At 33.9% G+C, this 25,890-nt stretch overlaps 2 protein-coding genes across 3 annotated transcripts in view; one reads left to right on the top strand and one right to left on the bottom strand.

Moving 5' to 3' along the window:
• LOC145296690 (ruvB-like 1) overlaps positions 1-21,247 on the bottom strand; it is a 42,473-nt gene extending 21,226 nt beyond the window's left edge. The window contains exons 1-2 of the mRNA XM_080142658.1: positions 20,965-21,247; positions 366-452 (exon numbers count right to left, since the gene is read on the bottom strand). Of these exons, the coding sequence (XP_079998784.1) occupies positions 366-452; positions 20,965-21,105 (228 nt within the window). The 5' untranslated portion in view covers positions 21,106-21,247. The remainder of the gene's footprint in view (positions 1-365; positions 453-20,964) is intronic.
• A 1,245-nt stretch (positions 21,248-22,492) lies between these two features.
• Positions 22,493-25,890, top strand: part of LOC145296679 (coiled-coil domain-containing protein 146-like) — an 87,471-nt gene continuing 84,073 nt past the window's right edge. The window contains exon 1 of one of the 2 annotated variants that reach the window (XM_080142634.1): positions 22,493-22,609. The gene's annotated coding sequence lies outside the window, so the exon portion shown is untranslated. Of the gene's footprint in view, positions 22,700-25,890 lie in introns of both variants that reach the window. The other variant, XM_080142642.1, reaches the window with a different exon arrangement.

The raw sequence follows: 25,890 nt of genomic DNA, 5'->3' as shown, positions 1-25,890 counted from the left end.
GACACAACAACATACGAGATGGTTTACAATCCCTTTTAATGTTCAAAATTACAAAGACAAATGGCATAGCAATAATTTCTGGCATTTAAGCCCCCTCCCATCATTAAAAACATTTCAGAAAGAAATAATCAATAATGTTTGTAAAGTTTCGTTCTGCATAGATATTATATTGTCTTCTAAACATTTGATAATCAAGGAAGGATATGGCAAAAAAACTGAAATTGAAAATTATTTCCCAACCTGATCCCCCCTCCCCCATCCTTGTTGAATAATATTGCTCTTGCCATCTATTTGAATTTTGTATAAGCACATTTTTATCTCCCTTTGCAAAAGTAATATATATTTGTAAACGACAAGAGCCTTACCTTTCCAGTTCCAGGAGGTCCTGCCAACAATACAGCTCGACCAGCCATTTTCTTTGAACGAATCATTTCCACAACTACACCAGCAGCCTACAAAAGATAGTAAGAAAAAAAAATTTTTTTTCATTTTAAAACATTATATCTAATAAATGAATTTAAGTTGGCTAGGCATTTACTGTTGGGCCTAAATAGAAATGTATCTGACAAATCGATACTTGATTCTGACTACCCTTTTCCTCCTACTATAATACTGATGTTTAATTATAGAAAATGCAACCCCCCGCCTCTTAAAAAAATAAAATAAAATAAATAAACAAAATATTTATTGCTGTCGTCCATTTGCAGTTTTCCTTCCCCCATACACATAAAAATAAAAACATTGCTCTCTTCTATGCTTCTAGGCAATTTAAGAAAAAATAAAAAACAAAAGACTGTTCTGTTCATGAAGTACTGAAATTCTTTATATATCTATTCCATACTTTTATTGGATGTAAAACAGACAATCATTTAGATTGACATCATACAATATAAAAAATGTATAAGCGATAGAAATAGTTTTATATATATATATACTAGCGGGGGTGCCTGGCGTTGCTCGGGTATTTGAAAAAAGAAAAAAAGTTCTTGGGAGGGAGGTAGGCTCGAACCCAAATTCTTGAGGCGAAAGCGAAAAAAAAAAAAAAAAGCGTGATGACTTACCTCGACGCTACAAAGGTAGGGTAATGAGAATGGATGAAATTTAATGATTAAAAAGGTGCATAAATTTAATGAGGTCAAAATGAAATCCTGCACTTAACTTTGGCTGCGAGGTCGCTTTTTTTTGTTTCCCCAAGTTGTTGGGGGGAAAACCAGCTCCCCATAAAAAAAATGGGGGCGTCCAAATGAAAAGCAATTGTCTGATATGACGGTTTTCACCACATTGATCAAAGCTGATTTGCTTTCTGGATGTCCCCGGCACAAAAGCCGAGGAAGTGACCTCATTTCAATTAGTTTCACTTTATTTATACTAAAAAGCCAAACACGCGACAGAGCGAAGTAGCACGAATTTTATAAAAGTCGATCAAAATAAATCTAGACATGACGTGCATTCGCAAATCATAGATATTACAATCTAGACGGTATATAAACAATTCTAGGAAATAGTAAATCCCCCACCCAGAAAACCCTGGCGAAAAAAGTCTTTCTTGGACATACAAAAATGCGCGCGCCGTTTTTGGCTTTTATATATATAGATTTTTTAATATTATTAAATGAGGAAGATTTTGATCTTTAGATCAGTGTATTATTATGTAGTAATGGAAAAAATGTTTAATACTTTTTCATCAAAAGCTGAAAATGATGGCATCAACCCATGAAAACCTGGATCAAAAAATCATGAGTACTGAAATGAAGTGTTGGTCTGAATTATGAAAATATTTTATTTATAAAATTTCGTTTCAGTTCAACTCCACTTTTGTTGTTTTTTTTTTAATTTTTTTTTTTTTACTTCCGGTTTGTTAAACTCAATTTTGTAAACATTCAAGTTGATTTATTGCCACTGAAACATAAGGAGCTACTGTGAATTAAACAGCATGCCTACAGGGACACTAAGTAGGGAGTTGAGCAGCAAAGTGTCTATTTACATTACATTTAAATTTCTGCATGTTAGTACAGTCAAGGAAGCAAGAAACAGGGAAGGAATTCAAAAGTACAGTAGTTTGAGGGAATAAAATATTAGAATTATACACCTGTGGAACTCTGTTCTGTCTGCCTGCTTCCCACCTGACTACAACTTGGATGTGTTCAAGTCCAACATTAACAAATTCCTAATGAACTGCCCCCTTAAGTAAACACTTCATCAAACCTCCACAGTAACGTAATGTACTTGCAATAACCCTTATCCCTGAGTGGCTTCGGGGCCTTGATAAGTGGTGACCACTGCGTAAAAAAAAAAAAAAAAAAAAAAAAAAAAAAAGGGCATGGCATTTTGCTGCTTGTCGACTTCGTCAGGAGAGAACCCATGCTACAAGTTCGTTAAGGCAAATTTCATAAAAATGCTTGTAAAACAAGCACAGGGATTCAACATTAGTGTGATGGGACAGGGGTTGAACTGATTTGGCAATATAGGACGTATTAGATAAGATATTCTTATTTGGACCCTGTTCAATAGAGAGAGACTAGTGATTGATGCACAGGCCCATATGTGGCAACATAGGTGAATGGTGGCTTTGTTGAGATATAGAATACTGCAAGATATGAGTATTTTTCTAGCCTGGCTACGAGAAACCACATTCTTTGCAGGAGTCTTGGCATTGTTTTTATGTATTTGTTCCAATTCATGTTACCTATGAATGTTAGGCCGAGGAGTTTGAATGACAAACTCTAGGCTAGAGTATTATTATTCATGGTCATCTGTGGCTGGAAAGGGTTTTTTTTTATGGGGGGGGGGGATTGTCAAAGGTGTAGCAGCAAACAAAATAATGATCTATTTTTCTCTTGTGAATCAATGCACCCTCCCCTTTGATGAGTGATTCAGCTACATATTGATCAATCAGCTGTTGGGGTGTATTAATTCATCTGTCTCCTAAGGAACTTCTTTAGCCCGTTTTGGGAACTACAGTCAACAGCAGAGAGAACTCAACTTGCAAGCAATACAGGTCTCTCTCTCTCTCTCGCCTGCCATTGTCCACAACAACTCATCAACTCTCGTCATAGAAACTGACAACCCACTGGCTGCCTCAGCATACCAGCACTTGGTAAAAAAACAGCTTGCTTCTTCCTGGCCAGTCTACTTCTTATATTGAATAAACCTCTGCCTGTTCTACAAGTACTTTAATGATGAATGCTCCAAAAAACTGCAAGCACTTGGACCCCCTCGACGTAAATACCCCCGACAAACCAGACAAGCAGCAAAATCCCACCCTTCACAGTTGAGATCCTTAGATGTAAGAGAGCCTTCTACTCCAGTAGTTTCTTCCCCAGAACCGCTAGACTTTGGAATTCCCTTCAGAGTTCCTGCTTCCCCAACTGTACTGACATGCAGAAGTTCAAGTGTAATGTGAACTGACATCTTGCTGCTCAACTCCCCACAAAGTACCCTCATAGTTTATGTCCCTGATAGTAGCCCCCTACATCAAAGTGGCAATGTGCCTTGTTTGAGGTGAAAATGTAATAATAATAAAAAACCTTTTTATTGTTTGTCTTAAAGAGGCATTGTTCTTTCATGTTCACAGAAAGAAAAGAGCTTTGTCTAAGAAACATTAGATATGACCATCCAAATATCACCATTCCACTACGGACTGACTAGAAGTTATTTTCTAAGCTTTTACAGTGTTTATCTTTAGATTACATACATAATACATTTTTACTCAAAACTGTTCGTCATTAAATATTTTTTTTTTTTAAAAACTCTTTATCGCTGATAAAAAATTATTTTACACATTACATTTATCTACATGATTGCTGTAAAAAACTTTCAGTCTTTTGTTATACAGTCTGTTTATATAATTTTTGGGTTTTACTTTTATCAAATGCATGCCAAAGTATATACACACTGCTATTCTTTAGCCATGGTTTTTTAAATCAAACAGAAAACTTACGTCAATAATACAAGTTTATTTACATTTCAGTTTGATAGCATATGACAAGAGAGAGATGGGTTAGTATGTGGGTTGGTGCTGGGCAGGTTGGTTGGAGCGACGTTAGAAATGTTATTCACTGTTCAGTCGCTCAACTCTCTCTAACTGCCTTGTGACTTTGTTTTCTTATGTCATATATTAAAATTCCATATATAGGAATTTCATTGTTCATTATCTCTCAGCAAGCAGATATAACATCTGGCTTTGCTCAGATCCTGAATTTGCATGTGTGCAATACATCCAATATTTTCCCGGTGTTGCCCATCACCTATCCAACACTTTTAAGGATTTGCTAAGAATTTTAAAGCCACATTTAAATGCTTCCAAATTTCCTGTAACTTTTGAAGAATCATAGTAATTTATTTATTTTCCCAACTCTTAATGACAGATTAAAATGGCTAACTTATTAACGAATACACAAATGCATTCTGGAGAAATGAATTTTTAACAGAATTTCTAAAATTTTGGGTATTTATGCAGAATACGCACGGTGCTATTTTTTAAATAAGATTTTCAAGTTAAATTCATTTTTTTACAGTATCTTTTGTTTACTAAATTAACTGAAAGTACAGAATAGAAACAAAATTCCCTCCCTTTCCCATGTTAAGAATGGGTTTCTAAATAGTAATGTAATTATTTCAGCACAGGCCATATACTACATAAGGTACATGCAAAATGAATAGCCGATGCTCAAAATGAATAAACATTTTGACCCCTCCCTTTAATTAAAAATTCACCAATAATCAGAAAATTAACCAATTTTAGTGAAATTTTCAGTATTTATCAAATAATGATCACAAAATATAATGAACGCATTTTTATTTGACTCTTAGTGGGAATCTTTTTTGTTTAAACAAAAAACACATTTACCAAAGTTACGGTTTTCAGTAGTGACAAAAAGTAATTTTATTCTTGCTTTTTTTATGAAAATAAAGCATCGTAAATTGTAACGATAAAAAATAAAAATGATTTTTTTCAGGAACATTATCAAAAAAGTCTGTATTAATGAAATCAATATAACTTTAAGAAAAATGAATTTCTCAAACTATCGATATTATCATTGAATTAAGCATTGTTTATTTAATATTTTCAGACAAAAAATTGATTGTAAAAATATTTCCTTTTTTTTTTTTAAGATTACATTTTTAGCATAATGTCCTATTAGTTTTCCATCATTAATGCCCATACCTACCTATATAAGTACCAAATTTTGTTTTATTTAACGATATTGTGGTAATTTTAATAAATCTTTGATCAATCTATATATCTATCAAAGTGAAAATGTTTCTGTGTGTGTCTGTCTCTGTGTGTGTACACTTCCCAACGAAATAACTGTCAATTTTCAGTCTACAGACTCAAGATTTGAAATAAGGAGTATTAAGATTTGGGAAAATCTTTTTATTCAGTTTTTGGTCAGAAATTTGGCTGTTAAAAGGTCAAAGTTCAACGATTTGACCTTTGAGAACTCTACAAAACTCCTCTGCCAATTTTGGGTCTAAACACTTGAAATTTTAGATATAGATTACTTGGACATGGATCTAACTTTATAATTTGATTTGAGCTCAAAACAATAAATGTTAAGGGGTCATAATTGGGACCAGATTTTTTTTTAAATTGATCTCTGCGGTCTCTACAAAATTACTCAGCCAATTTTTGGTGTAAACATTTGAAATTTTACATAAAGTGTATTGAGACATAAGGCAAGCTTTTTAATAGTTTTTTTTGCTGAAAAGTTGGCTGTCAAGGGGTCAAAGTTCAAAAGATTTTACCTTTACGATCTCTAGCAAACTATTTAGCCAATTTTGGGTCTAAACATTTGAAATTTTACATAAAGGGTATTCAGACATGCAGCAAGCTTTTTAATCAGTTTCGGGGCGAAAATTTGCCTGGCAAGAGGTCAAAGGTTACAGAGCTGACCTTTACAAACTCTACCAAACTCCTCCACCAATTTTGGGTCTAAACACTTGGAATTTTATATGTAGGTTACTTGGACATGGGTCAAACATTAAATTTAATTTGAGTCCAAAACAATAAATGTTAAAGGGTTAATATTGGGGTCAAAGTTTAAAAAAAAAATTGACGTCTGCGGTCTCTACCAACTTTTCTCTATGGTAGTTAAGGAAGCCTATTACATAGAAAGGCATTACCGTACATATTCACACTTTTTAATATATACATATGCACATAAAGTTATGAACAGTACATAGGGCTTGAGCAAAGCCGGGCGGAACTGCTAGTAATAAATAATTAAAAAAATGGTTAAGTCCAACAATTCAGTACTCAAAGTTAAGACACCAGAAGTGGACTTGGTTTACCTAAATATGGAACGGACGTCACTAAGCATGAAACAAAATATGAAACCATCATGAAACAAAAAGAAACTTTTATGTTTTACATTTCTATAAATATTTCTTTTTAATTTGAATTTTTTTATATAAATGCTTAAAATAAGTTTTTTTTGTGATAACACAAGTGTTTCCAACTTTCATGTATTATGACAAAATTCTATGATAAAACTTGTGAAAAACAAATATATTAAATACGACACCATTTATAGAAATTCTCGGGGAGGGGGGGGGTCATGATAACACAAGTGTTAAAATAAAAAACTATTCATGGAAATGTAAAAAATAAAAAAACTATTCATGGAAATGTAAAAAATAAAAAAACTATTCATGGAAATGTAAAAAATAAAAAAACTATTCATAGAAATGTAAAAAATAAAAAAACTATTCATAGAAATGTAAAAAATAAAAAAACTATTCATGAAAATGTAAAAAATAAAAAAACTATTCATGGAAATGTAAAAAATAAAAAAACTATTCATGGAAATGTAAAAAATAAAAAAACTATTCATGGAAATGTAAAAAATAAAAAAACTATTCATGGAAATGTAAAAAATAAAAAAACTATTCATGGAAATGTAAAAAATAAAAAACTATTCATGGAAATGTAAAAATAAAAAAAAAACTATTCATGGAAATGTAAACAATAAAAAAAAAACTATTCATGGAAATGTAAAAAATAAAAAACTATTCATGGAAATGTAAACAATAAAAAAACTATTCATGGAAATGTAAAAAATAAAAAACTATTCATGGAAATGTAAAAAATAAAAAACTATTCATGGAAATGTAAAAAAAAAAAAAACTATTCATGGAAATGTAAAAAATAAAAAAACTATTCATGGAAATGTAAAAAATAAAAAAACTATTCATGGAAATGTAAAAAATAAAAAAACTATTCATGGAAATGTAAAAAATAAAAAAACTATTCATGGAAATGTAAAAAATAAAAAAACTATTCATGGAAATGTAAAAAATAAAAAAACTATTCATGGAAATGTAAAAAATAAAAAAACTATTCATAGAAATGTAAAAAATAAAAAAACTATTCATAGAAATGTAAAAAATAAAAAAACTATTCATGAAAATGTAAAAAATAAAAAAACTATTCATGGAAATGTAAAAATAAAAAAAAAACTATTCATGGAAATGTAAACAATAAAAAAAAAACTATTCATGGAAATGTAAACAATAAAAAACTATTCATGGAAATGTAAACAATAAAAAACTATTCATGGAAATGTAAAAAATAAAAAACTATTCATGGAAATGTAAAAAATAAAAAACTATTCATGGAAATGTAAAAAATAAAAAACTATTCATGGAAATGTAAAAATAAAAAACTATTCATGGAAATGTAAAAATAAAAAACTATTTATAGAAATGTAAAAAATAAAAAACTATTTATAGAAATGTAAAAAAATAAATAACTATTTATAGAAATGTAAAAAATAAATAACTATTTATAGAAATATAAAAAATAAAACATTTATAAAAATGTAAAAAATAAAAAACTTATTTATAAAAATGTAAAAAATGGACTTTATTATTTTTAATTGTTTCATAATAAACAAGAAGTGCTAAAACTAAAATAATTTTTTGAAATAAATTATTTCCATTTGATTTTGTATTTCATTTCATGTTTAGTGACTTCCATTCCATATTTAGGTACTGGAGTCTTAACTTTGAGTATTGAATTTTTGGACTTGACCAAAAAAATATATTTATTGTGTAAGTCACGAAGAAGCAAAAATAAAACCCACATTTTTGCAAAAGTCAAATGAAATGAGATCCGTTCAGCAAAGTCACTAAATCAGTATGAGTTGATTACGAGAAAAAAAAATTCTGTGCATGCACTAAAAATGTTTTTATTCTTTTTTATTTTTAATATTATTACATGGAGAATCATTTAGAGTTCAAAATCTATTGAGAGTACTCATGCACTTTTGTTACCGTGCTGAAATAATGTTATCATTTTGAAAACCATTGTTGAAAATTCTTCGGCGCTACAGGGTTCTCGGTAAATCAGAGTAGGGTCAGGAGTAATAAATCGTGAAATGTTCCTAAATCGCGACCCTAACTGTCAGGAGTCAAATAACTCAAGATAACCGCAGCAAGAAAAAACTCTTAGTGACATCACATTCATAAGAATGTTCTCGAATGCGCCTCCCCCTCCAGAAAAAAAGCAATGCTTTTAAGTAACCTGTAACCAACATATGCAAATTATTTTCTTCTGGTAGAAGGTATAAAAATATGACCTGGACAATTTACCTGGCTTAGCCAAAAAAAGAAAACAACACCGTTCTGATCAGCACTCACCCAGAACGTAAGTAAACTTATTTTTCTTACATATTCCCAAGAACAAGAACAAAAAAAAAGAAAAGAAAGAGAAAAATAAGGGCAACTATTAATTAAACCTTCGTTGTAACCCTGGCAGAGAACAAACAGGTATTATACCTTGTCACTGACCGCTTGAAGGCAACAATAGTTCAGGGTATCCTTATTCTGTCGCCTAGTTTTAAACTTCACTATCAGATGCAGTTTGAGTTCTTACCCACGACCAACAAGTTCACATGGAAAGTAAGCTGGGCCTACCTCAACGCCTTTTTCAAGGTGCACATTCAGGACAGTACCACTTCTGCCTCTCAGGTGGAGGATCATTTATACCCACACATTAAAACTGGCACCATTCATGGCAGAGAGTCACAACCAATTATTTCTAGATCTCCCTGGAGCCAACCAAATTTCATCCTTATCTTTGGAGGGCCCAGCCAGATTAGTATAGTCTGTAAGACTCTCTGAAGAAACGGGAAAAACCCTTTCAGTCTCACTCTTGAGGTTAAGTGCGATGGACAATTCGAAAGGATGAAGATGTTTCAGTGAATGAACTCATACAGGACCATCACCATATTTGATGCAAGCGGATCTGACAACACTGTCATTCCCCTTAAACAATTCCCAGTATCCAAAAGGGTTTAGGTTTGAGGGGAATCTTCACAATAACTACATCATTAACCGTAAGCTGATTTTTAAATGGCACTTGAGAGCGTCCGAGAGACTTTTCTCCAAGACTCAAGAGATATTCTTGACACCAGACTTGCTGAAACTTCAACCAAACGTTTCTTTGCTCCATGGATTCAATTAATCTTCTCCTGCTTGGAGGAACTGAAGATGAAGGATCACCCTCCTCCAAATGCAATAGTAATCCAGAGTTTTTTTTATTGAGTCTCAGAAATATATTAGAAGTAAAATCCCCCCGAACCTGACTTTCACAAAAAACACTCGTCTAGCTGAAACCACTATCAATAATTTCCGCCACTCTTTATCTGTGCCTAAACCTAAATTCCATGAACACATCTTCTTTCTTAGAACTGTACGTCTGTAGTTTTGTTCTGTTTTCCTGCTTTCCAACTGACTACAATATGGTCGTCTTCATGTTCAACATAAACAAGTTCTTGATGAGCTACCCCTTTAAGTAATCCAATTTACCAAATTTTGGCAGACCTGTATGAGAGTGCTCACCCCTTAAAAATGCATGTTTTTCACCTTTTTTTTTATTAAAAGTTTTTAAGTATCATATTAGCAGAAAAAGTTTTGGAAAAAAAAAAAAAAAAATTTAATGACTTTTAAGAATGGTTCTAATCACATGACATGTTGGTAAAGAAATGGACCATAAGTCAGGTAGCAATGAAGTAAAACGTTATAATGGGAAAGTGAACTCCTTTCTTAAATGTCATTAAATTTATATTTTTTCAACAAATTTTTTGGCTAATATGATACTTAAGTCTGTAATCTATGATAATTGTCGAAAAAAGTGTGGGCACTCTCGTACAGGTCTGCCCAAATTTCCACTACTAACGATTACTAAAATATTTTTCCATTGATTACTGTACACTCATAAACCATTATTTTCGAGTGGCCTCCGGCCTTGATAAGTAAGGACTCCTTTGAAAAAAAAAAAAAAAAAAATTGTAAACAAGAGCCATGAGCCCAAATGCGACGGCCATAGTGGATAACTTGTATTTCATCATCTAAAGTTTACATATTTAAAGTGTGTATTTCTCAATAGACTTTATCTCGAAATGATTACTTGAGTAATAATCTATATATCTATAAAAGTGAATATGTCTGTATGTGCATGTGTGTGTGTACATTTCCCTACGCAATAACTTTGTCAATTTTTAGTCTACAGACTCGAAATTTGATATACAGGGTACTGAGATTTGGGAAAATCGATGTGATCGGTTTTTGGCCAGAAATTTGGCGATTAAGGGGTCAAAGTTGAACGATTTGACCTTTGAGAACTCTACCAAACTTCTCCAACAAGTTTGGGTCTATGCACTTGAAATTTTACATATAGGTTCCTTGGACATGGATCTAACTTAATAACTTGATTTGAGCCCAAAACAATAAATTTTAAGGGGTCATAATAGGGGTCAAAGTTAAAAAAAAAAATTGACCTCTGCGGTCTCTTCCAAATTACTCTTACAATTTTTGGTCTAAATATTTGAAATTTTACATAAAGGGTATTCAGAGATAGGGCAAGCTTTTTCATCAGTTTGGGTCAAAATTCTTAGTTACCAATATATAAATGTATGTATGTATGTATGTCTGCATGTCTGCCTTAAACTTTCAATAGAGGCGACGGATTTTACCAAGATCAGTATTGTTTTAAAGTTCAACCTTTCATATGACAAATATCGAAAAATTGGCTAAAAACATTAATATCTTCCCCTTTCAACTAGGCACTTTTCTACAGGGATGGGTGGTCACTTTTTTCGCTGATACTTTTGAAAGTTATCCTCTCCTTTAGATTTTTTTTTACATGGGAGTCACCACTTATCAAGGCCCGAAGGCTACTCATAGATAAGGGTTATTGACAGTAGTTTCAGCCAGACAGGTGTTTCTCGTGAAAGATTGGCGAGGGGGGGACGAGGAATTGGAGCTCAGATGAGCACCTGCCATGGAAATAACGATAAAACAAAGACAGGCTCGCAACGTCTCTTCTGTGGGAGAGAGGTTGCAGGGAAGAGAAAACGGCATCCCCCACTAAACCACAAAGTCTATTTTGTACTCTGTCAAGGCAGGATAGGCTGTTTTTAGCAGCTCCTGCCCAGATGTGGCAGCAGTACTCCATCCTTGGATGTACTTGGCTTTTATACAGATAGAGAATTGCATCAGTAGTGAGATATCTTCTGGAGGAAGCACCATTTTCCCAACATCCCTGGCAACAGATTTGATGTACATGTTCCATTTCAGATCAGGAGTAAAGGTCAAGCCCAGAAGCTTGTCAAAACATGGAGCCTCTCCAAGACGAGAGCCATCCATTTCAATTGATGCCAGATGGGGATCAGAGCATTGATGATGTAAAGATAGAAGCTTGGTTTTGGATGCATTAAAAGTGACCAGCCACCTCTTCCTCCATTGTACCACATGCTCAAGATCAGAGGAGAGAGAATTAGAGAGAACATTGTCATTTACGGCCTTTGATGTGTTGCCATAGATTGTCTTGCCTTAATTTTAAAAAATGTCGCTTCTGGTTTGGCGGTGGTCGTAACAGCATAAACGTTGGGTTTTACCCCGTTCTTTTCCTCCTTTGCGGTACGGGTTCGAGCCTGCCTTCCTACTACCACTTTTTTTTTTTTTTTTTTGCTCAACATACCCGGGCAACGCCGGGCCGAAATGCTAGTATTTAACAAAAAGAAAAAAAATCGTGCTTATGCATTTTTGATACTGCGCTATTTTTAAATAGTTTTTTCAGGTTGAATTCAAGTTTCACAATGTTTCTGAATTTTTGAGATGAGGATTGGTTATTCGTATTATTTGGATTCATCGGACTACTGTTTTCATCTTGAGTGTGATTTTCACAACGTTTCGGTCGATCAAACCTCTGACCTTCTTCAGGTGTATCTTGTCAAACTCAGGAATATTTCTGTCGAACTCGGGAATTTGGGAGGGATTTCGAGCAGAATCCTTCATACTCTTGTTCCGTCAGCCATGACTGGATAGAGGTCCTAAGTAATTCGCAATTGTATTTTTCGATCGCTTACACTGAGGATTGAACCTTCAATCCTCAGGAGAATATCACATTTTACAATTGATTTTTCCAAGTACTCTAACCACTGTGCGCCACGGGTCCTTTTTATTTTTTAAATAACTTGTTAGACGGAAGGGTAGAATAGTTACAAAACACACTCTTCTCTCCATGTTAAGAATGGCTTTCAAAATAACATTATTTCAGCACGGTACCAAAAATGCACAAGTACCAAAAAAAAAAAAAAAAAAAAAACTAAATAAATTAAATAAAACAGTGTTAATGCCTACACAGATTTTTTTTTCTCGCAATGAACTTATGCTGTGATCCCCGCCCTCACTACTTTATGATATAGCGAATTCTTAATAGGATGCTATAAAAAAGGTATAATCAAGGACCTAGGTCTGAGGCTAAGAAATTTATCCTAACACATCAATGACAACTGGCTGAGAGAGAAAGAGAAAAAGAACGTCTTACCTCTTGCAACAGATGCCGTCGGTTGCGACCTCAGGTATTAGTCCTTGTGGTCCCGTAATAATTCTTTATCAATACAATAATTGATTGAGAAAGAAAAAACAAAGGAACTACCAAGACGGTGTCCCAATTGTAAATAGGAGAAGAAGAAAAAAAAAGAAAAGGAAAGAGAAGAAAAAGGAACAACTTCAGACACGGTGTGAACCGATTGTAAAGATGGGGGTAAAAATATAACACTCAAGCTAGTCAACCCATACAATTTTATAGAAGGTCTAGGGTCACATGATTTATCCATTAGTATAAAAAACAATCACAAAGGGAAAGACGCTTTCGCATCCATCTCTCAAAACCCGAGGTCATTGAAGGTAGGAAAGATTTTCTTATACACTCCCGTCTCAAGAGAAAAAAAAATAAAAATAAATGAATAAATAAATAGTAAACAGTGAAGTTGTCTGAGTACATTTTAATACAATAACTGTTAATTTTGGGTCCAAACACTCAAAATTCTAAATTTAGATTCCCGGGACATGGATCCAACTTGATAAATTGAACAAATCCAAGAAAAATAAGTTTTAAGGGGTCGAAACAAAAACCCCCCCAAAAAACTGAACCTTCAGCCAATCCCCGGTCCAAACATTCCAAACCAACATAAAGTGTATTCAGACATAGGGCAAGCTTCGTAATCGGTTTTTGTCAAAATTTGACTGCCAAGCCGGCTGAACTGCTAGTAAATAAATAAAAATAAAGGATAAAGAGAAAGGGAAGAGAAAAAAAAAAAAATGGGAGAGGTAAATAAATAATTACCTATTTTCTGAGAGTGGACTGTTAGTGAATTGAATGTAGGCAATTCCAACAGTACCAATTCTCACCCTCGGGGGGAACTTGCTGAATACCTACGCAGTTGAAATGGTACCATTGATTGCATTCATCACAGCATATCATTGGACTACCATTATCCGGTAGAACACATCCTGGGCAAATACATGCATGTTCAGCATCATTTAATAAATTATCCACCATCATATCATGGGATAATGAAGGATCCTGGTTGAGGCAACTTCCACACCGCCAACTCTCCTCTTCTGGTGGAGGTCGATATAGACCAACACAGGAAAAATGGTACCAGTCATCACAGCAGTCACAACATATCATGGCACTGCCATTGTCTGGTTCACCACAATCAGGGCAAATCCAACCAAGCTCTGTGCCCTCTTCAATAGGGTCTTCAAGTACAGATGTACAGCCATTCAGATTGTCATCAGCATTCCCCATCGAGGAATCAAGTCCATCAATGGGTTCTTGAATAGACGACTCCAAGGGATAGAGGTGCTTCAGGGAATGAACTTGCAAGGAGCCATCTCCTCGTTTTATCTGAGCAGATCTCACCAATCCGTCATCTCCTGTAAATAGACGTGTGACCCTACCCAATGCCCAAAATGGTCGAGGTTTGTTAGGGAGTTTGATTGTGACTACATCTCCCACACAAACAACTGGTGAAGTCCCTCCTTGTTGTCTTTGGGCATGCTCTCTTATACTAAGCAGATAATCTTCATACCAAATTTTCTTAAATCTTTTTAATGCATCATTCCTGCAATTTAAGGACTCTAAGAGTTGTTTCCGAGAGGGAGGTTCTAGTTGATAAATACCCTCCCCATCCATTCTCAAAATCAAACGAGGGTTTACTACAGGGCGTAAAAAGTGATTTGGACTTATTATTTCCAAACTTGAGTCAGATGAACTTCTGTAAGTCAAGGGACGGTCATTTATGGCATTTTGTACATCAGAAATAATTGTCAGGAGATCGAAATAATCATGACTAGCTCGTCCAATTAATTTATACAAGCAAGACTTGATGGTTTTAATCAGTCTTTCCCATACACCTCCATACCAAGGAGAGTGTACAGGGATCTTAACATGCTTGATTTGGCATGTCCCCAATTTCTCCCTGAATTCACTGGAAGCAATCACCTCATGAATCATGTCACATCCAGCCACAAATGACTTAGCATTGTCACTATAAATATGCGAAGGAATCCCATAAATATTTGAAAATCGAATCAAGGCCATTAGGAATGAGTGAACAGACATATCCTCAATCAGTTCTAGATGAACTGACCGTACCTCCAAACAAGTAAAGACCAGGATATACATCTTCACCCTCTCCCCACCTCTCAGAACCCACAGATGACCCGTATAGTCTACTCCTGTGTGCAAAAATGGTCTTATCATATTCACCCGATGTTTAGGTAAATCAGTCATTTTGGGGTAGGTAAATGGAATAGAGTTAAATTTCTGGCACAAGGAGCATCCTGATAAAATTCTCTTTACCGCCTGCCTACCCTGGGGTATCCAGTACCCAGATAACCTGACCTTATTCAAGGTAGCAGGAACACCCAGATGCTTACACTGGTGGTGACAGTCCAATATTATGAGATTAGAAAGATGGTGATCCTTAGCAATAAGCAAGGGATTAACTATTTCGTATTCATATACAGAGACCTTCCCAATTCTTCCCTTGGATCGAATTAATCCTTCCTTATCCAAAAAAAGGTTTAGACTTCCCACTCTCGGTGGTATTGACCTACCTGAAGGATTTTGTAAGTATTCTAATTCCTCCCAGAAGGATTGTCTCTGCATTACTTTAATCAAGTGTGTCCGAGCCATCTTACCAAAGTCGGAGTCTCTTTTCCTCAACCTATTAATAAACTTGAACACACATGTGGTGACATTTAATAGTTTAGACAATGAAGAATATCTATCATATTGCACAACTGGCTCCTCCTGGCTGTGCGAAACAGCACAAACCATCGAAGATACAATCTTTTTGCTTTCTGGGCTCAAACAATTCAAAGGATTTTCAGGCCAAGAAATCGGTTGGTCTCTTAGCCAAGACGGTCCAGAAACCCAATATTCCAAATTGGCCCTCAGTTTAGAGGTAGGAATACCCCTGGTGATAAGGTCAGCGGGATTCTGTGCAGTAGGCACATATTTAAACTGAATGGCCACACCAAATTTAGACATCAATTCAGCCTCCCATTGACTAATGTCCTTCAATCTATTCATGGCAAAAACATTCTTGCTATTAGTCCGCCTTGTGACCAACCAGGATAATACTATTTGTGAATCAACTGCAAGAAATATCTTTTTGAAACTTACATTAGAATAGGCCTTCAACAAAGTCGGAAGGCACTTGATGGCCAAGAAGGCCGATAAAAGCTCCAGTGTTGGTAAACTCTTCGATTTAAGAGGCGCCACCTTTGCCTTGGAAAAAACCAGAGATGAAACCTTCCCCTGGACTGCATATGCTGCAAATCCATATGCCCTTTTGGATGCATCACAAAACAGAAATAATTCAGCTTCCCTCCCTTCATCAAGGGTTTTTCTAGGGAAGGTAACAGAACCAAGTTCTGACAATTCATGAGCGATGACTGCCCATTTGGATTGAAGTTCACTTGGCACAATTTCATCCCACTCAAAACCTAATTTCCACAACTCACTAACAAGAGTACGTGCCTGTATAGATACCGGCAAACATAATGAGAGTGGATCGAATATCCTTGATGCTTCAGACAGTATATGCCTTTTAGTTGCTGCCTCAGGGTTACAATTATAGGAAGCAATATTGATGGTATCAGCAAGAGGATCGTAACGATAACCTAATACCTTCTCCCAAGGACAGCTGTGACTCACAAGAGTACCATCTCTCCTCATTAAATCGTGTAATTCTGTATGATTAGAATTGCAAGATTGGAGTATGAATCCTCCTTCTTGCAATCTTTCTACTGCTCGTGTATACAAGCCCGTTAACTCATCCAAGGAATTGCTTGTTTTAATCAGATTATCTACATAAAAATTAGACTGTAACATCCCAGTGCAATCATCCAAAGGATAACGCCCAGCATGAAATTTTAGTATGCAATTCAAGATGAATGGGCTTGCACTAAACCCAAATAAGATTGTTGTGTAACGATAACACATTAGCTTATTATTTTTTCGCAGAAAGAAACAAAATTTATTCTTATCAGATTCACTAGATAATCGAATCATCAAGAATGCCTTCTTGATGTCTGCTAAAAATACATACCTATTTGTTCGGAAAAGCAGAGTTAAATCAAGCATGTCCCCTGTTAAGTTGATCCCAGGATAAGCAGCATCATTTAGAGAGACAGAGTTCTTAGTTTTAAAAGAACAGTTAAAAACTGGGCGAATTTTAGTTGTAGTTGTATGCTCGTCTTTGAACACAGGTCTATGTGGAACCCACACATAATGCTTGTATTCCTGAGGGGAGCATTCTAGGGGTTCAATTATCCCTTCTCTTTCTTGGTCTTCAAAAACCTTAATATACTCCTCATATAAGCCCTTCTTCTTTAAATTGAATACTACTCTGTCCAGCACCTTAAGTGCTATATGATGGTTAGATTGAACCTGAGATAACTTGTCCTTATGCCAAGGCAATTTAACCAAATAATGACCATCTTTATAAACTATGTTTTGCATGAATTCTTCCATCTTTTGACTGTCATAGTCAGAAACCGATTCTATGTCAGGCAGTCCCAAGGATTCTAGACTAAACATCCATTCCAAGCCCCGATCCACAGTGCTTCCTTCAAAAATGTCGGCAAATGGATCCACATAGGTCGGAACAGGATTCACAATACTATTAACCAAAGAATCGTTACAATAGTACTGCCTGTCAATTTCATAGCTCAAGGCTCCCGGAGTTATAGCAATCTTACTGATTTGGTTCTCATGCAAAAAATGTTTTGTATTTCCTATGGGGATAATGCCAGCGGATGTCTGCCAAGCCGCACCATTCATGCATCGTGTTATCTTCATGGGACGCATATATTGAATCAAATCAATTCCCATGAGACCCCACAATTGTACACTGCCACTCTCTATCTCTGCAGCAAAGGTATAATTCAGTTTTCTTAGGTTTTCCCAAACCAGAGGAAGGTCTGGTACTTTGTGAGACAGATTCAATTCGCAATCAATTAGAATAGGTAGTTGGGGGGCTACTCCCGGCAAGACCTCTACAACTGCAGTTAACTGCTTGAAAATGCGGCGTTTTCTCCCCACAAAGGTCACAACGTCCATGGCCACCTCCTCCCATGAGTCTGGATCGCACTTCAGGTGCTGAAGAACCCTTTCAGAGAAATATGACCTCTGACTGCCCGAGTCAATAAGGCAATTCAGAGAAACTGAGGAGGCTCCCTTTTTAATTGTGATGTTGACCATTGGCAGTAGGTTTTGAATGTCCCCAAGTTTTGTATTTATGCTAGTATTTATTTCTGTTTCCTCTAGTACAAATTGAGGACACATAGAAGCATAATGCCTCCGAGACTTACAATACCTACAAGGGAATCTAAATCCCTTGACTCCTGGACAGGCTTTCTGATCATGGCTGGCAACTGTGCAGAATTCACACAATCCAAGTTGCCTACAGCGTTGCAGGCGCTCATTGTATGAGGGATAGGTAGTACACTGAGAACTAGTGTGTCCATTTCTTGCACAAAAATTGCAATAAGGAATCTTGTCTTCCAAGTCTAGGTCTGCGTGAAAACTTTGTAATGCAGAATTTTTAGGTGGGCTTCTCGTCCAAACAGCATTTGACCTTGGCTTAAACCGTGGAATCAGTTCTGTCTTAGGAGTTGAAATAGGTTTAATCCGGAGTAATGCTTTAATAACTTCGTGACTATACTGCAGTATGCAGTTCAAGCCAGGATATGGTGTGCTAGAGCCTCTAATGAGCTCTGCCTTTATCTCATCAGGGATCTTATCAAATAGGATATGAGCCACCAGACATCCACTTCCGGAGTCCTCAACTAAAAAATCATAACCATAGTCTGAATCTAACTCACCAAGTTCATACTGAACCTGGGAAAGATATTCCTTTAGTTGTTCATAAGACTTGTCCACCTTAGGTGTAGACTGCACTATTCTTTTAAAAATTTCTTCCCTAATGGCTTCTCTGTCCCAGTATTCCTCCTTTAAAATATTTATGGCCACATCATAATTATGGTCATTTTCTGACAGGTGATGGATCAGATGAAATGGCCGACCTATCACATATGCCTTAAGGCATATGAGTTTTTCCTTCTTTGAGCTCACTCCAGATGTGCAAAACTCAAAACGGGTTAGGAAATCCCGCAGGGCAAATTTATTGGTTTTATCAACGCCAGTAAATGTTGGACATGTTATTTTAGGCTTCGCTAATTCAATGCCAGATTGAGCTGGGGAAGGCAGAGTGGGAGGAGTTGAGGTTAGTAAAGGGGAATGGATCTCTGGAACCGGTAAGGAAGCATCTAACTGCGACAATAATTTATTCACCCTGGTTTTGTAAGTGAAACTGTCTGTCAAACAGCTCCTCATCTCAATCGATGGTGTCTCCTTCATTATTTTCTTGTCAATATGCAATAACTCTTGGAGCCACTGGAGAATGTCTCGTTTATGAAGTTCTAATACATCTCTCTCAAGAGGTTCAAGTCCACTAAGATTTTCTAGTGTTAAGTCTATCATCGTACGAGTGACTCTCTGATCTTCCAATAAGGATGACCGTGATGATTGTTCAACTTGTAAGGAATTCATTTTAATATAAAAAACAGTATCTGTTGCAATGTATAGCGAATTCTTAATAGGATGCTATAAAAAAGGTATAATCAAGGACCTAGGTCTGAGGCTAAGAAATTTATCCTAACACATCAATGACAACTGGCTGAGAGAGAAAGAGAAAAAGAACGTCTTACCTCTTGCAACAGATGCCGTCGGTTGCGACCTCAGGTATTAGTCCTTGTGGTCCCGTAATAATTCTTTATCAATACAATAATTGATTGAGAAAGAAAAAACAAAGGAACTACCAAGACGGTGTCCCAATTGTAAATAGGAGAAGAAGAAAAAAAAAGAAAAGGAAAGAGAAGAAAAAGGAACAACTTCAGACACGGTGTGAACCGATTGTAAAGATGGGGGTAAAAATATAACACTCAAGCTAGTCAACCCATACAATTTTATAGAAGGTCTAGGGTCACATGATTTATCCATTAGTATAAAAAACAATCACAAAGGGAAAGACGCTTTCGCATCCATCTCTCAAAACCCGAGGTCATTGAAGGTAGGAAAGATTTTCTTATAATGAAAGCGGCCCTATATTACAATTAAACTTATTGACTCAAAACTCTGGCAATTATTATTATTATTATTATTTTAATTATCTCAGATTCAAACCTAAAGATCTTTGTAGAAAAATCGGGAAATGCACAACGAAGCAAACAAAACATGTTTCCACTTGTCACACAAGTTATGAAAAAAAAAAAAAAAAAAAAAAAAACATGTTGTTTGGACTAGATTTCCCAACTGTATTTTTTTTTTTTTTCCAAATAATTTATATCGGTAAGTAATGATTACCGGTTGAATTTAGAAGACAACAACAATAATAATAAATAAACCATATAAACAAATAATGTTAATTTGGTACTATTAGTTTTATAGTAATTATCATTCTCGTCTCCAATCGGGTTTATTCATTCATTTATTTATTATGGTTAGATCATTATCAGGCTACTCGAAAACTCCATTTAAAAAAAACTCGAATTGGAGTAATTCTATGAAATTACCCAAATAATAAACCAAAGAGAAAACATGAATTTTTAAAGGAACGCCTGTCGTTTGAAACAACAGAAACTGATTGAATAAATTAAATGTTTATTTTATTTTAAATCTAATAAGTAAATAACTTTAAATCGGTATTTAATGGCCGTGACATTTATTGGGTGGCTTTCTACAAGTATTTTGTTTAATTTTCGATTTTTTAATGATTATCGAGATTTCAAAATGACCAACATTTTTTCTTGTTCTTAATGTAACACGCGACAGCGCGACCGCGACACTACTCGTGTTTCAAAGTAAATATAAACGCTTTAAAATACGTTAAAACACCAAAAACCCATTCAGATGGATAGAGGAGTAATTTATCTTGCCTTTGGTAATATTTATTTGTTATTGACCTTTTTTTCGTTTATGTGTTCATACAACAAAATTCCCATAATAATTATTTCTACAATTCGATAATCAAACTTGGTAGTTAAGCAAATCAATGGACTAATTAATATATCAAAATATAAAACATTCTTAACAACCTCTCTGGCGTGTTCTTGTCCAACAAGTCCTGCGGCCGATTGTATGGCATAGCCATTTTCATCGAGTCCAAGACCTTTGATGTGGCTGTGACTCGCAATACGTTGCGATTTTAACGTACTTTTAACTTCTTCAATCTTCATTTTGGGAATTTTTTAACTTTGATTTCACACAAAGAGAAAAACGCACATGTAAAAACCGGTGCTCTAAATTTAATGGACTCCTCAGTTGCCGTAAAGTGGTCTTACAGTCGTGTTTTTTTATTTTGTTTACGACAGTCTTTCTAATTGTTAGCTCTTCCTATTCCTCCTACTCCGACCATAACTAATTCTCTACTACATATTTTTTCAGACGGACAAATAAAAAAGGGGGAAATAACTCCAATATCTAACTTTTTTAAAAAGGCTTATCGATACTTCTTCAGAATAAGATCGAAATTTGAATTTCAATTAAAACTAATGATATCTGTTTAATTGTCATGTCGAAATTAGTAAAATATCCAACAATTACGAAATATGATAAAGTAGAAAATTAAAGATTAATGAAAATAGTTTTCGAAAAAAATGCCAGTTATACTTAACTAATAATAATCAGGAGAGGTAACTGTCTGTCTTGTTACATCCCCCCTCCCCCCCCAAAAAAAAATAATGGCGTCTCAATGGATCGTGAAATCATGACAGTACATGTTTGATGTAATAATACAGTATTATGTTACTAATTACGATATAATTACATTGCTTTTAGTTGAAATTCACATAAAAAATTTGTTAACAAGATAACAATGGTTTTTAATAGAAATTTGATTTTACGGCCTTCGATTTTCGTTCTTAAGCACTGGATTTTCTAGCAAGGTAGAGAGTTAGCAAGTTTATTTACAATGCCTCCTCACAAGACAGATTTAGACACGAAGGTTATTTTTAACGTGGGGAAAAGGAACTAAAATTAAAAATTGTCTCAGTCGTGAAGGATTTCTCCTCTACTGAGAGAGAACAAGAAATTGAAGAGCATCTGAAAGAACAGATACTACGCTTTGATCTTAGCCAAAGTTAGCAAGTTTCAATAACCCATAATCAAAACTAAATTATTTTACCATATACGGAAAAAATGAGAACTATAAAAGTTATCATTTTGTTTTTCACTTGTAAAACTTGGAACTATTAATTTAATCTGAAATACTTTGTCAATTTTATGAGATTAAACATTTTTTAAGTGTTGATAATAGTTTTTAATTAATTTTTAAATGTTATTAATTTCATGAACTCAATTTTACCTTTTTCTCCTTAATTAATTTGAAGTTCTTCTACTTGGAAGAAAATAGCAAAAATATTAAAAACAAACAAGAAGAAATGAATATTATCTAAATATTATTTTATTTGAAACGGAACATTTTATTTATTAAGTATTATTTGTTGCTCCGATAAAGTTAATTTTAACTTTCCTTTTTCTTTTCTCTGTAAAAAGATTTCAACAGTCGTAAACGGGAACTAATAACCATAGCAACAGTTGCCAGGCAAAGACGGTGTCGTTCGATCGAAAATAAACAATCCATTTCTCATACGCTTTGATGCCTTTTTCTTTTTTTCTTTTCTAAACCAACATAATCATCTCAGTTCGATAGAAGGGACACATATCGACCATATAAACACGGTAATGATCAAATTTATTCAATATGGGCAGAAAAGAAAAGGTACATTGAGTAAACACTAAAAGGACTCCCACCCCCAGGATAAAAAGAAGGTACACAAAATAATAATAAAAAAAAAGGGTCAATAGCTAAACATTAAATCACTTTATATCAGTACCTCTGTTGACTTTGATCTGTGCCAGTTTTAGTAGGTTTATTATCGATCTATCGATCTATCTATTTCAGTCTGGTAATTTTTAATTTAAATATACCACTCTAATTGTGTAAACATACACTTATAACAAGTGAGCTACTCAGAAACGCTAGTTTCATTCCCAAAGAAAATCAGCTGGTTAATTAGCCTTCGAGAATGAAACTAAAGTTTCTGTGTAGCTCATCAAGTTAATTAGCCTGATGATTTCATTCCTGAATGAAACACAAGCGTTTCTATTTAACTTACTTGTCATACATATATTTTTATATCACTACTAAGCTCTACTCACGTATTAAGCACTTTTGAAGTAAATACTGAAATAAAAAATATTTTATTTTGTAATAAAAGTATATACATGAAACAGTAATGTGTGTGTGTGTGTGTGTGTGTGTGTGTGTGTGTGTGTGTGTGCGATATTGTGTACAGTTATGTATATGTATGTGAAAAGGTACACAACACGAAAAAAATACACATGATGCTCAAAAATTTTTTTCTTGGTTTTGAAAACTTCCTATATATATATATATATATATATATATATATATATATATATATATATATATATATATATATATATATATTATAATAAATATTGGGGGGGTCAAAGAATTATATAAGGATTCTTTAATAGAGACTTTTCGATATAATAAAAAGCTCGACATGCAGGTGGAACTTGAATACAAGAAGAAAATATATTGATAATAGAAAGATATATATTTGTATATATAGATTTATTGATCGAGCTTTCATAAGCCCTCCACGCTGTATTGTATTTCCTTGTTTTCAAATTGATCAATAAATCTATATACACCAGTATATATTTTTCTATTTCTGTTATCAATATATTTTCATCTTATATATATATATATATATATATATATATATATATATATATATATATATATATATATATATATATATATACTAGCAAAAGTACCCATCGTTGACTGGGTTCAAAAACAGCCTACAGAAAATGGACTCTGATTTATGAAAGTATGATAGGTTATGAAAAGGAAGGGTTGTAAAGAGATAGCTTCGAATTTCGGGGTATCAGAACCAAAGGAAAATATGGTGAAAGTAAAAATAAAATAGTTAAACCCCATAATTTATTATACCATACCTATTCACACTGAAACACTTATCACAATATTCTGTGGATCTATATTAAAAACCTTGTTAAACTTTGTGACATATTTCCATTCTATGGAGGTCAGGCGCGAACGAACACCTCATGATTTTATTATACCATATTTCTTCAAACTGAAACATAATTATCAAAGTATACTTACGCAGATAGGTATGAAAAGTCTTTATTAAAGTTTGTGCCTATTTCCATTCTATGGAGGACAGGCGCGAACGCAGACCCCACAATTTTATTATACCATACCTATTTAAGTTAAAACATACTTATCAAAGTATTATATACATCTATATCAAAAACACTTGTAAACGTTTTTTTTTAATTTTAAAATTTTTTATTTCCATACTTTGTGGACCAGGTGCGTATGCAAACCCCACAATTTTAATGAATCATTATTATGCTAGATCAAACATACCCATTCCTTTGTCTCGATACATCTTCTATTATTATATGTGATCAGTTTTCTATAATAGTCAACCATATAGGAGCCTATTCGTGACCAGACACACACACAGACGTTCAGCTTTATATTATAGATTTAGTATTTTGTTGATAGCCATCTATCATATATATTAGTCCTTGCGCGAAAGAGCAGGACACAAAATGTTTTAAATAATAATAATAGAATAACAATAGCAAAGACTTTCGAGGACTACTATTGACTGTAACCAGTTATACAGTCGTTTTGAAATTTTCATCTCTATTTTTCTCATTATGTACTGAATATTTGTTAATGAAACCTATATGAAATATGTTCCTTATTAAATTTTAAAGATTTTCTATTCTGAAAGAAGTTTAAAAATTTTAATCTAAAAAAGTTATTTTAAAGTTTTTGTTAAAAAAATTCAGATTTTCTCATTATTCAGACCTGTATTACAAAGAGGGGGTTGAAACAAATCAGTTGTGGTGTGAGGTGAAATACAAACTGAAACAGAGAGAATATTCAGACCTGTAATAATACAAAGAAGGGGTTGCAAAAATGAGTAGTGGTGTGAGGAGAAATACAAACTGAAATAGAGAGAAGGAGAGTTTTAAAATGTAATCTTAAAAAGATAAGATACAAGTTAGAAAAGCATTTCATCCAAGGCATGAAAATTGTTAAACAAAATGTTTTTACTATAGGCTTTAAAAATAAAGGTACAAGATTCAATTTGAAATTTATTTATCTTCAAAGTGCACTTTTATAAATTTTACAAAATAAGGTATAAAAATTTAATCTAAATTGAATAAACAAATTACCTTGGATTTATTTTATGTAATGCACATTTTGTTGCAATTTAAAAACATTATCTTTCATCTAGCAATTAATGATATAGATATAAAATTTTCAATGATTTTTTTTTTAAGTGCAACTGAATGTACATTACATAAAATAAACCCAAGGTAATTTTTTGATTCAATTTAGATTAAATTTTTATACCTTATTTTGTAAAATTTATAAAAGTACACTTTGAAGATAAATAAATTTCAAATTGAATCTTGTACCTTTATTTTTAAAGCCTATAGTAAAAACATTTTGTTTAACAATTTTCATGCCTTGGATGAAATGCTTTTCTAACTTGTAAATATATATTTAGTATTTTGTTTATAGCCATCTATTTCTTTTCTTTGTCTACCTATCCATCTCTGCATATATTGATCAATTTATTTATTTACTTGGTCTATCTATCTATCTATCTATACACGTCATGAAATGGCTAGCTTTGAGAATTCAAGAGGAAGATTTAATCTGAGCAACATAGAAAGATGTGTGCAGAACAAGAGACTTTGATGGTATGGCTATGGTGAAAGAATAGATTAGAGTTCTTAGGTTAGTAGCTGTAGAACAGTTGAGGTAGCAGGTTCAGTTCACAAGGGAATACTAACCAAAACATGGGAGGAAGTGACTGATAAGGATGGATTTGAGAGAAAGAGAAATAGTAAAAACATGGCCAGAGATAGGTTAATTT

Source organism: Euprymna scolopes, chromosome 2 (genome assembly GCF_053919585.1).
Source record: "Euprymna scolopes isolate OS-2025 chromosome 2, ASM5391958v1, whole genome shotgun sequence".
In the NCBI taxonomy this organism is placed as follows: domain Eukaryota; kingdom Metazoa; phylum Mollusca; class Cephalopoda; order Sepiida; family Sepiolidae; genus Euprymna; species Euprymna scolopes.
This window is presented reverse-complemented; position numbering and strand designations above follow the sequence as displayed.